Source organism: Spea bombifrons, chromosome 3 (assembly GCF_027358695.1).
Source record: "Spea bombifrons isolate aSpeBom1 chromosome 3, aSpeBom1.2.pri, whole genome shotgun sequence".
NCBI lineage: Eukaryota > Metazoa > Chordata > Amphibia > Anura > Pelobatidae > Spea > Spea bombifrons.
In genome coordinates this window covers 102,850,162-102,863,528 of record NC_071089.1, presented here as the reverse complement: position 1 = coordinate 102,863,528, position 13,367 = coordinate 102,850,162, and the positions used below count along the sequence as shown (strand labels likewise).

The window sequence follows — 13,367 nt, the reverse complement described above, 5'->3', positions numbered from 1 at the left end:
AGTGTTTGTAAAGTATCAGAATGTACGACTGAACCTGGCACTTAAATGACACAGCTACATACACATAGTGGTGTGTTTACATCATGCTGTGTGCAAGGCCTCCTCTGCAGTCACTGTCATCGCTGCTGAGAGCTGGTATATGATGTCATATGCCAGTGCTCTGTCTTAAAATTGTCACTGCACCATTAACAAAATCATACATCATAAGTTATTGAAAAGAGGTTTACATTGAAAGTTAACATTGCTGAGATAAACCAGAATACCTCTGAGAAGCAATGATATCAAGCCTGAAGTGACGCAAGATATTCACACCCTTTATACAACGCTTTGCAGGACTTGTCAGCTCTCCTAATACTCACGTATACAACACAACCTGCAGCCGATAATAAGACGGTACCAGGCGGAATTACAGGGGAAGCAAAATCTCCATACTAGAAAGAGACCTCGGATGTATAGAGGAGAAGATGTGCATAACCGGGGGCAGGTTGGCAATTAAAAGGAGATAAAAACAAAAAAATGAATTTTTCTCATAGTTTGCATTAAATACGAAAAAATAGTTTACATGTGAATTAATATTTACTAGTAAAAAAATTCTTATAGGGTTGTCTTATATTCAGGCTTTTCTTTTTTCCTAAATGAATATTCATATTTTTTGGAGGGAGCGTCTTATAATCGAGTAAATACGGTAATAAACAAAAGATATACTGTATCTTAAAATGGATACAGTATTCATGAAAACAACATTCATTTTCTATAAAGAAGCAACCCTGGCCACAAACATCATTATTGTTTATTGTTTATTATAGCACCATCATATTCCGTAGCGTTGCACAATGGGTAAACAGGACATAACAAGTAGCGTATAACGTAACAATTTGAATAACAGACACAAGAGGTAATGGGGGCAGTGTTTAAAGGAATTTATAATCTAGAAGGAGTAAGAGTTCATTACACAAGAGGTAAACACTTAGGGATGAACCAGCCTTACTATACCAGATACAGAATGTGCATCTAGACAGCAAAGGCCAGGAGGAGTGGCAGGCTATGTGGATAAGATTGTGGCGTAGCAGAGGAAATGGAAGGAAACAATAAGAGCGGCCCAAGATTTAGGGAGGAATCCCAGCTGCTAAAAGTAGAAGTGAGTTTGAGAGAATGGGACTTGTAGGAGCGGAGATATTCCTGAGGGCGGGGGGGGGGTGAGAGAGAGTCGGTGAAGGTAAAAAGTGCCTGGGTAGACAGAACAGGAGAAGAAAGTAATGAGTGAGCAATAAAATTATAGTGAGGGGGTGGTGATGTTGGCTGAAGAGGGACCAATGTTTTATTGATAATATAGGAAACTGAGAATAGTAATACGAAGATTGTGGCGCTTGGGGAACGATGGTGATGGGAGTGAACTGGAAGTGAAGAGTAAAGGGAGCGGAACAAATGCACTAAGCTAGTATGGCAGAGGTTGATGAAGGATCAGCAGAGTATAGATTGAGGAGGTGCTTCCAAGTGCCTCTTTGTCTTTCCTTGTAACCCCCTTGTTGCACTCCCTTGGTAAAATTTAGTGGCACTTAGGAAACTGGCACTTGACAAGGAGCGGTAAATGCAAAACAGCTGAATAATTAAATAAGGAGGACATCCAGCAATGATGCAGGTGACAAGCGAAGTTAGATGCAAAAAGTGGAATGCCAGTCAATGAGAGATGACAAATTAGGTACGGGATGAGTATCCGCAGAGTAAATCACTTGGTAAACTCCTATGTAGTGGTGCTTAGAAAACTAGCACTTAGATGGAAAGCGGTGTGTGCCGCCAGCACAGCGGATCAAGGTGTATACACAGGAGCACTCCTCTTATTCCTCCTTGGTGCAAGGTGACCATTGTGCTGTCTGTTACAGCTCTGACTGACACTTTGTATGTGGGGTTTAAAAACACACAGTCAGGTACAGGGGGCTAGGAAGGGGGTAATGCTAATGGGTTTTACTGACTAGGGACTGAGGAGTATGAACGCTGGGGAGAGAAGGACTTAGGTAAAAGGACACTGGGCAGAGGGAAGCAGAGGGGATATGGGGAACAGGAATAGAGATTCTGGGGAAGGGACAGCAGGGATGTATGTACACCGATATGGGGGTGGAGGCAGACGGGTATAGTGACTGGGAATACAGAAGGGCACTGACATTGTTTTGGGGGGTAGGCAAATGTGTATAGACACTTTGGGGAAAGGAAGACAGAGGGGCAATGAGGCTGTGTCAAAGAAGATTCAAATCCCAACCAGACACAGAAGGGCAGAGATATGGGGGGAGGGGAGTAAGGACGCTGAATGAGAGGGTAATAGAGGAGTATGGACAGTGGGAGGAAAGGAGACCGGGAAAGAGTAGCGGTTTCACAGAATATGAGGTTGCGACGCTGATATGTGGCCCAGCAACATACATCCGAACTGAGGCCCAGATTTCTTGAAGGCAGCCCTGCTCCAAATAAATGCATATTGAAACATTTGAAGCAAAATACAAAATTACTTTCGGAGACGATACTGACAGATACCGCCACGCAGTTTAACAGCTCGCGCACATACAGCGTTCTACCTTCCGCCCTGACAGTACGCTTTCACACTCAGTTGCCAGGCAACCACTACAGGAATCCGGAAGCCGGTAGCTGTACTTCCGGCTCCAAGCGCACGGTCACCGCCCATGATGTTAGTTCTACGTCGAACCTTTTTCATTCTTCCCAGCATAGCCACGCGCGGAGCGAGCCACCCCTCTAATGTGCCGTCCTCAGTCTTACTTCCTGACTGAGCCTGCCCCATATCCGGCCCTGTCACCCACTCTATAGCAGTCTACACGCCCCGCCTCGGATTCCCGTCACTGCCATTCCCCACCCCCTGTACACGTCACTGGCCATTAGCTGTGCCTTCTCGGTGCTGCCCGGTATATCCCGGTGTGCGTCCCCTAACCCCCATCCCTGTATCCCAGCATGGCGGCCAGCGCCAAGCGGAAGCAGGAGGAGAAGCACCTGAAGCTTCTCCGGGAGATGACCAGTCTCCCTCACAACCGCAAGTGCTTCGACTGTGATCAGCGCGGCCCGACCTACGCCAATATGACGGCGGGGGCCTTCGTTTGCACGTCCTGCTCCGGGATCCTGTGAGTATTCAGCCGCCGGTCTCTGTGGTTAGGCTGCGGGTGACACTCGATGTATTCAGCGGACGCACAGTCAGGGGTTAAGGGGCGGCAGGGAGTGTTTAATGGTGGCTGTCAGGTTACCCTCTCATGTACTCTGCTTAGTAATGGCCATATGATGCACAGGTCCCTGTGTGTGACCCTGAAACCAGTGTGATGGGCGGGTGTCTGAGGGGCGGTGGAGGGTAAGTGGCTGTCAAGGTGTCCCGGGAACTGTCACCCCCTGTATGGTGCAGTCACTGTCACAGACTGTCACACGCTGTATGGTGCAGTCACTGTCACATGCTGTATAGTGCAGTCACTGTCACACACTGTCACTCTGTATGGTGCAGTCACTAACACACTGTCACGCTGTATGGTGCAGTCACTGTAACACATGCTGTATGGTGCAGTCACTAACACACTGTCACACGCTGTATGGTGCAGTCACTAACACACTGTCACACGCTGTATGGTGCAGTCACTAACACACTGTCACACGCTGTATGGTGCAGTCACTAACACACTGTCGCACGCTGTATGGCGCAGTCACTGTCGCACGCTGTATGGCGCAGTCACTGTCGCACGCTGTATGGCGCAGTCACTGTCGCACGCTGTATGGCGCAGTCACTGTCGCACGCTGTATGGCGCAGTCACTGTCGCACGCTGTATGGCGCAGTCACTGTCGCACGCTGTATGGCGCAGTCACTGTCGCACGCTGTATGGCGCAGTCACTGTCGCACGCTGTATGGCGCAGTCACTGTCGCACGCTGTATGGCGCAGTCACTGTCGCACGCTGTATGGCGCAGCCACTGTCGCACGCTGTATGGCGCAGCCACTGTCACATGCGCCACATGGTGTGACAGCTCTGCAACATGTGGCCATCTGAGCAGTGACAAGCAGTCTCTGGGATCTTGGTGCCCCTGGGACTTGTGTCCCGGATACAATGCAGTAGCTATGCGCTCTGTCGGAACCCGTTGAGGTTAATTTCAGTAAAGCCTCTAGATTGTCAGCTTATGTGCCAGTCCCTCGTTAACCAATGTATCGGCTTGTCTCGGTCTGTCAGACCCTTCAAATGTATGGACTGTAAGAAGCGCTGCATACGTTGGTTTATAAATAAATGTAAGCAAGCCTTCGTCTTCCGTTGGCTTCGGCAGCATGCGTGGCCTTGACATTGGTGCATCTGACACAGCATTTCTTTAATATCGCAGTATATATGTATATAATGACATCTGGGCGTCAGGCGATACAGGATCCTACGCATGCACTATGGTGATTTCAGCATTAGTGATTTAAGCCGTGACGTATAGCTGTTTTTCTGAAAGCAGTCCTCAAGGGACCTCTAGGGGACTATATAACAATGGCCGTGGAATAGTGATGGAACTGGAGTGATCTGAAATAAACAGGGGTCTGTCACTGGTTATGAGGAAATAAAAAGGGTTCATTACTTCTCTGATGTTATCCTACCAATTGTCAAACATGTCTGGAGCACACTGCTGGGTAGATCATTAACCGTTTCTGGCGGTGTCGGTGGGTATTCGCCTTTCCTGACGGAGCAGAGTTGGGTTCTTGTCCGATCGTGGTGGCGTGTTAGTATACTCTTGCGGTAGGGGGTATAGAGCGCCTGGGTCTTTGCAGACTTGCCGGCCCCGACAGCCATTACTTTAGTGATCTCTTTTTTGGTAAATGTCAGCTTTTCAGCAAACGCTTGCCAACTTATAAGGGGATGCAGGACATCTTTGTAGAACTCTAGGCTTCATAATGTGGGTATTCTTTGTAACCGGTCAGCTGCTTTGTCGGTGTAACCTCTTTAGAAACGAGCACCGGTTCTGCCGGTATCTTGCCTATCCGCCCATCAGTCTGCTCATAGTAAGCATGAATGTTGTTCTTTTTCATAATGCTGCTATATAGTCACAGGTTGGCTGGGATTCATATCTTCGCTGAAACAAATACGCAAACTAGTCATGTAGGGTTTGTCGTTATTATAATTCCTTGTTATTTGTAGCGTGCCAGAAGATTTAGTAGCGCTTTTACAGTGAGTTAGGGTTATTTCCCTAACGTACTAGGGTATGCAATTAATGTTTTGTCTAAATAGTGATGTAGACTTGTAGGAAAAAATGTCTGATCCCTACTATCATGCAGGGGATCAGACATTGTGCCGCACCAAGTGCCCTGCCTCCCCTTTAATAAATAATAAAAAAAAAAACAAAAAAAAAAACAATTTTGATACATCTTTATATACATACAAGGCATATCAACTTATGTCTCTTCAGCCATATTAATGAAGACGGTGATGGGAGTTGTAGTCCACAGAAGTAGGTGCACCTGTGGTGCAAAACATGTGGCAAGTGAAAGTGTGTGTTATTTCCCACAACTGTTTGTATGGTATATTTATAGCATATAACCCTGCCTTATATGCGTCTTCCCTGCCATATGGTTTGCACTGTCATCTATGTGGGCTGTGTGTGAAGCCAGCATGGGTGCCCTACCACGTGCATATGGTACCTTTTACTAAGTGGGCTTTGGGTATTTTATAAAGTATTTAGTATTATTTGGTGGGGTATATATTGGGGGGGGGTTACATTATTTGATGTGGTGCACAATTTGGGCTATCCATATAAGAATAAAAATCTATTATGGGGGTCCACCATAAAATAAAAGGGGAATCATGGTTTAATAAACACATGGTAACAAATTCTGAAAAAGTTCTCCACATTTAAGGGAACAATATACCTTCAGTAAAGAAATGGTTAAATATCACACAGGCTTGAATGTAAGTGACATTTCGCTCAGATGTATCAGGTATGGACCGTGTGTCTTCTCTAGGAATCCAACGGCACCCAGATATATATTGTATGGAGTATTGTGTTTTTGCCAAGGTTAAAAGGCATAAATAATGAGGAAAGTTCGTTATTTTGCCCTGGTTTATTATTTAAGTTCTAGGATATCTGTACTTGTTTTAAAGGGGTACTCCAGCAATCATAGTCATGCGTGTTAGCTGCTTGGCCCCTGCATTTTCATGACCGCAGTACAGAACTCATCTTCCGGGGCCAATACAGAATTCTTTTATAATTGTGCAGTGTTGCTTGTGTTCCTTTCTCATCTTGTTTCAGCAGTTGTTCGTGTTACAAAAGGCATTGTTCATTTTTGCAACATTGTAATCTACGAGGAGTCATTTTGTCTACGAAGTTAATAGAAAAGTTGTTGGTGACCCTTTTACCTTTTCACATCGCGTATTTCTCTGTCAATTAATAATACAGCGTGATGTTTACAGAAGAAAAAGTACATTGGAAATAAAATGTATAAAATGAAATAGAGTAAAAGTAATATATTACATTGTCACATGGTCTGAACGATTATTACGCTGCCCCATTCAGTGGAAGCCATATAAATGGGGTGTCAATGGTAACGTTGAGACGTAGGAATAGTTTATAGGTAAGCTTTTGTCTCCCATGCCATTATATTTTCTTCTGAGACTGAGTACTTCTGTTTGATTTGCATGGCCTGGCTACTGGTCTTTAAGAAAATGTTCAATAATAATAATGAGCAGTGTGGGAGACGCATCCGCTTGAGATCTGCAGTAGACGTTTGAAGTGTCAGTGTGCTGTCATTTGTGAAAATCGCAATAAATACACTACTAATAATAAATACTTTAATGTATCTGTGGATGTTTGGTCAGAATTCCATTAGGCCGGCTGTGTTCCAGAGCACATTGCCTCATTCCCTGCATTGAAAGAGTTAACGAGCAGGAACTGCTAATAGTTAATTAGTCATGAAGTAGTTGGTCCTAGACTGCAGAAGCTGATGACCTCCTGCACTGTGTATTCATACCCACTGTGGCTTTTTTCTTCCCCGTTCTTCATGTGCTCGTTCCCATGGACCTGTTCCTTGCCCATTCTCTGTGCATCCTCACCATCCCTACCAATCTAAAAAACCCCAAGTGCTAATTGGGTATTGAGCGGCCGTAATCCTTGGTTTTCTCCTCAATGTATTGTGTGTGTCGATTGTGGTTGGGAAGCAATCAAGCTACGCGTTTGTTTTGTGTAAAGGCTAGTGCTGTAACAATAGTAGGCCACACTGATTTAGTGTTCGGTGCGGTGGGGTAGACTCGACTCACAAGTAGTTGATTTTGCAGACATAGCCTTACAAAAAAGAATGACAGCCAGTATGCAGAATAACCGGGCCTATGAGCTTCGGCTGTTAACCCCTTACGGACAGGCAGAGGAAGGCCAACCCCAATGAACAACTTCTACTGAAAGAGCCTGGTTGGCCCTTTATAACGTATAGTTAAATCAAGGAAATGTCTTCATTCTCATATATTAGTAATGCATTATACAGGGCTGCCTCAGCCCTTCTTGCTGGAGAAAGTTGCCAGTGTTTAGCCTTCATAATTCCTAGTTAAGTGAGGGAGGTGAAACCATAATCCTTATGAAAACAAAAGTCAAACCGATAAATTCATTTATTTGCCTTGTCTTTGAAATTAGCCAGTTTGCTGAATATTTTACTCCTTCCTTGCCATTAACAAACAACTATCGGCCACATCATGTCCAACACATAATAGTACATGTTTTACTATTACATCGCTGGCATAGAGTACCCTTTTTGGGTAAGTAGTTAATAATAATAATATTGTTGCACACAAAGTGGTAATTTATGATCTTAATATTACATCATACACCCAAGTTGATCAGAAAAATTCATGTGTTTATCTCGGTTGCACACTTCTAAAAAGTCCTAATGTTTCAGGGTGTGCCAGCGTTGAAGTAACCGGTTGACATTATGCGATGCTCGGATGGCGGGTGCACTTTAACCGCACTACTTGCTTGTGATATTTCATGGGCTATATTTGTGTTAGCAATCGGCAAAGTATTTTGAAAAGGAAGAAAATATTTTTATAACGTTGATAAACCGGTTCTTTGGGTTAGCAGTTTCCAATATGTTTCTCGTAATATTGTAAACATATTCTTTGCATTATTGTCTATGTATTTATCCACAGAAAGACACGTTATTACAGCTTACTATTACATGCTCTGCTATTTGTCATCGCCAAGGAGAACTCTGGCTCCGAGGTCACACAGTCATGTGTTCTCATTATGCTGATGGTGTTTGAATGCCCAAAAAGATGTTTGGGAATTCTCTTCCTGCCATGTCACTATGGGAAGGGTCTGTCATTAAATGAAGGTCCTGCCAGGGTCTCTAACCCCTCTGATTGCTGTGTGATGAGAAGGCATGGGAATTAAGATTTATTGATTTGTAAAGGGCTATGCAGCAGAGCAAGCAGGAAGAAAAAAAAAACGTAAAAATAAAATACTACAATATTTAAAGGAACCTCAGTGGTACTGCAGAATTATCAGTTACACTCCCAAATTCTTAGCGGGTTTGTGTTAACTTCATGGTATTGGGTTTGAATTGAACATGCACATTATGCCTTGTCTTTGGCTGTCTTGCTGGCACTGATGTGCAGGTATTGACCATCAATTACCAGGACCATTCTACATTTGCTCCATTGTCTATTTTGATAAGCTTGTGAGGAGAACCGATCTCAAATCCAGCTTTCAGCTACAACAAATCATAAACTTGCTTTCCCTAATGACCTGCATCTCCAATGCCTTCCTGAGGAACCACCTTTGTTGAGATTTCTCCAGTTTTTTTAGGAGAAAATGACTCTAAGATTCTCAATCTTCTCATTTTCTAATGTAGTTTCAGTACTTACAGATTATAACCATTTAACACAATTGGAGATTATTTGAGCCTCTTGGTCTTCAATATTGAGTAGATATATTTGGATGGTGTGATATCCCCCTTCCCTCCTCCATCTCTGATGTGCAGACTGATAAGTCAACCTTTTTCAAAAACTGTCTCTTTCCCAGAACAGTGTTTCAAAATGTCCGCTTGTTACACATAAATGTTTGATTCATGCCAGGTCTCAGGAACTCTTACAATCTACTGTACGACCCCACAAGACTTGAAGCATATCTACACTTGGAAGCCCCATCAAGACCTTAATGGAAATTCTGCACACCTGCCCCAATAATCAGGCTTTCCGGCAGCGAGTCGCTTTAACTATCACGCAGGGTGGTAACGCCTCATTTATTGACTCCCTTTATATATGGGTTTTCACCATGCCTCTTATGTTCTTTTTGCAGGGGGGGGGCTGACCAATTTAATGCTTATTCTCTGTAACTGCAAATCTCCCAATGTTTCCACTCTGAATGGCAAGATAGAGTGGAGTCCATTAATGGGTCTAGACCTTTTTATTTTATGTTTGATAAATATATCCAAGGCTTTCCTTGTTTTGATTGATATTGTTTCATTGTACCTGTAAACTGTTCTTTATGTTACCTCTTATTATGGAACATACTTTCCCATTGTCTATAATCGCATTGTATATTTACTAGTTCTGCCCGTACAAAATGTGTCCCTATTGTCCAATGTACTTACCTATGTGTGGCAATAACACTCTTACAAAGTTATACACTAGCTTTTCGATGGCAACGCTGGTGGCATTTTTCAGCAGGCTCCTGGCAGAGCTGCATGGAGAAGAATTTAAAGTTGCAGTAAAGGACGGTGTCAAAAACATTGACTTATTAGTAGCTAAATGTGTGGTCCTTATTAAAAAAGAATTATATTGGGAGAGACCCTACTTGGAGTATTTGGTTAGGAAGGTATGTTATATATGTCATAGCAAGTGAAGATACCAAGCACTACTCTGCGTCTGCGCTGGAGATGAAGCCATTGGTGTAATTGTTTTATATTTTCAGTGTTTGTTTTTTTGTGTATACATCTCACCATTTCTGACCATCGAGTGAACCAACTGGTGTTGAGTGGATTTCGTAGCTCATGATCTTGTCTTCCTCCAAAAGGGCCTATTCAGCAATGCACCTAACCCCCACGCCTGGTGTAGAGAACTGACGGGAATTCCAGCAATTCATGTTGTTTCCTGCACAAAGTGTGCCTTTTTTTTTTTTTTTGTAGTAAAATCCACAGCTCTTTTTTATAAGTGTCTCCAGGGGTTAGAAACTAGCCCATCGTTCTCTATACCACATGCACACAGCCTTTCTACAGAACGGCCAGGCTTGTCCTGGAAACACTCTGTGTTTTATTCTCCTGTGGACAGGCTGTGCCTGGAATCTAGGAATTCAGTTTTATTGTAGCTGGCGTCGTTTAACGGAAAGTCTGGTGTAAATGTTTTTGAATTAAATCCACAAGATTACACAGTGTAAAATGTAGGTTACACCCAAAACATTGTGACCTTGCGTTTCTTCAAAGCATGTTTGTATCTTGGAACTGGAAGTCCCTGGACGCTGGAATGACAGATGTTACAGAGCCTTTAGCACTAGCATCCTAGTACTACACATACACGATGATATGAAGGCACCCGAGTTAAAGGGGCACTCCAGCCATCATACTTGCGGTAGGAAAACGCTCGCATTGAGGTCAGCGGGGGCTATTTTCAGTGCATGCGTGTGGGGAGTCTGGTTAGACCCTTGGAACTCCTGTGCACCCGCTCTCTCGCAGTGAGTAAAGCATGCGTGTCCTCAGCGAACATGGAATGCGTTCGCCTGAACATCTCCTGCAAGCTATGGCGCTGGGTGGAGGTGGGACAGAGACAGATAGGAGATTCTGCAGAAGGTAATAGTATGATATATAACCCACAACATGGCATCAACCTGATTTTTACCCAGGCGTATGTGTGTGAACGTATACTAATTAAAGTGAATAGTAGAGCTGCGTGGTTCCCATCATGTGTCCGCCAATTTCAACTTACAGTATCTTCTAGTGCCTGGTGATCTGTCATAACCTTCTGTCAGTGGATACTTTTTAGGGTGTAGGCTGCGTTTTTTTTGCTCTGATATTGCCTCCATCTGTATCCCAGCAGCCTTCTGATCAGGATCAGGCAGATTAATGTGTCTGTTCTACTGCTGCCAGTTCTCGCCAGCACATACTTTCCTGCTAGCTCTGTCTTCATCATGTTTGGCAGAGACTTGGGCATCCCACCCACGCATGCAGATCGACCAGCCTGTGACACTCGCATTGCACCTTCAAGCTCGGCTTGCTCATAGAAAGCTCTCTTTCTTCGGGAATATATGGGAATTCCGCTTAAGTATTTCAAATATTTCATTCGCTCTTTTGCTGTTGAGGTCATCAAGCTAGAAAGCTGGCTGTAGGTGACAGTAAATGATTACCGCCACACCTGGTCACTGGCTTAGAAAAACATTGTTGATGTTATTGTTTAGATATAGCAGGAGAGCACTGTTGCTACTGATGCACTGACCTGAGATTAATGGGAGTTATTGTTACATAAAGCAGATCTTACTGTTCTTCGATTCCTGTGATCAGTAAGCAGGGCTCTAGTATTACTGATCATACTATTTGCAGTCGGCAGCTGGGGGGTTATTTACATGATCCCACTGGCTAGTGTGGCTTTACCGCACTTTCTCTATCTCTTGTTATTTTCCAGCAATTTTGTTTACGTTTAGGTCTAGGAAGTAGTGGCAATTATACCTATATCAACTGGGATAAAGTGCTGGACTGTTGTGGCCAGAATACTCCATGAATTATCGTGGTTCCTAAAGTGCGTTGGTCCTCCTGCGTTCAAGGAGATACTGGGAGCTGTACGTATTGCAAACACAAAGCAAGTAGAAAAATGTTTGAGAGAATATATTCTTGTGAATGAGAAGGCATCACGGAATACACTCTGTAAACCGTGCGCAAATACACCGTATCTCCTGTGTGTGTTGGAACCATTTGTAGTGAAAGAATACTGTGTGATAAATGACAATGGAAAAGCACCCATCTAATGCTACTGTAAGATCCATCTACGCTCAAGCTTTGCCATGTTTCAGTTTGGATACCAGAATAGTTGAATGGATAAGCCGATGGTTGACTGATAGGAGGCAGAAGGTTGTAGTTAATGGGTATATTCATTCATGTTATTAGTGGGATAACTCAGGGGTCAGTATTAGTGATAATATAGAACATCTCGTTGGTATTATATGTATTTTTGCAGATGATACAAAGGTCTGCAACAGGGTAGACATTCTTAGTGGAACAGCTCAGAGGTTAAAGGATCTTAATATGTATTGATTGGAGGAAAGAGGAAGGAGGATGTAATAGAAATAGTGATTTAACAAGGTACAGGAGGAAAGCTTATTTGAAATGAGGAGCAACGTTCAAACAAGTGGTCACGGTCTAAAACTAGAGGGTCAGAGGCTTGGCTGTAACGTAAGGAAGTTCTTCTTTACTCGGAGGGTAGTAGATTAATGGAACAGTCTCCTAGCAGAAGTGGTGGCAGCTAAAACAGGGAGAGACATAAAGCTTTAATCACTATAGGACCTGACCAAAGACTGTTAGGGATAAAACCCTTTCATAAGAAAAATGGCCTGACTATATAGGCTGAATAGTTCTTACCTGCCGTCAGATTCTGTGTTTCTATATGACCCGGGTCGTTCTGATATACTTGCTGTGACTAGCTTAGTGTGTGGTATAAACAGCACCGTTTTACCTGCTCGCAGTTTGGTAAACTTAAAGTGCTCTGTGTATTAAAAACACAGCTTTAATTGACTGCAAACAAGAGCTGCTTTGTAATTCTTACCGTGCCTGCATGCCCCGCGCACACCTATACAGAGCAGCTTGACCCAAAGCAGTGAGATGTTTGTTTGCTTTAGTAACTCGGGCCTGTTAGATCGCGTTATAAATAGGTGAGCTGTTTACAGGCAATGAATTATCCCCAAAGCACAGGTTTCACGCTGATGTGTTGATGATTCCTTTCATGTGAAATGATTTTCCTATTAATATCTTTAATATGTCCAATATATATTTCATATTAATATCTTTGCACGCGCATAAGTTTGAAGCTGTCTGGAAGGCAAGCGTGTCCTTGATATGACTGCGTGACCAATTTCAGTCCTGAGACCTGGCACTACGGAAGAATACAAAGAGGCACTTGGCAGATTAGGCCGTCTACTCCAAGCGGATATGTTCAGTGTAATGGTGCTGAGTGTTCTGAATTCTGAGCTTCCGTTCCGTTGTTCCCTTCCTTGAGCGTCAGCACGGATCTAGGAAGGATCTGTCAGCATAATGGAGACCTTGTAGGGTCTGTACAGACCCTGCTGGAGTTTCTGATGAACCCCGCCTGCTGCTGATCACAGAGCCCTGCTTCCTCATCGCTATGTGAACATAGGGAGCTTAAGAGAGAACCCGAGCATTCAAAGATGAACATAAATAATTACA

At 43.6% G+C, this 13,367-nt stretch overlaps 1 protein-coding gene across 5 annotated transcripts in view; it reads left to right on the top strand.

Moving 5' to 3' along the window:
* Window positions 1–2,661: 2,661 nt before the first annotated feature.
* Window positions 2,662–13,367, top strand: part of AGFG1 (ArfGAP with FG repeats 1) — a 37,428-nt gene continuing 26,722 nt past the window's right edge. For 3 of the 5 annotated variants that reach the window (XM_053459810.1, XM_053459813.1, XM_053459811.1), the window contains exon 1: window positions 2,665–3,119. In XM_053459810.1, coding sequence (XP_053315785.1) covers window positions 2,953–3,119 — 167 coding nt within the window. In that variant the 5' untranslated portion in view covers window positions 2,665–2,952. Of the gene's footprint in view, window positions 3,120–13,367 lie in introns of all 5 variants that reach the window. The other 2 variants (XM_053459812.1, XM_053459808.1) reach the window with 2 other exon arrangements.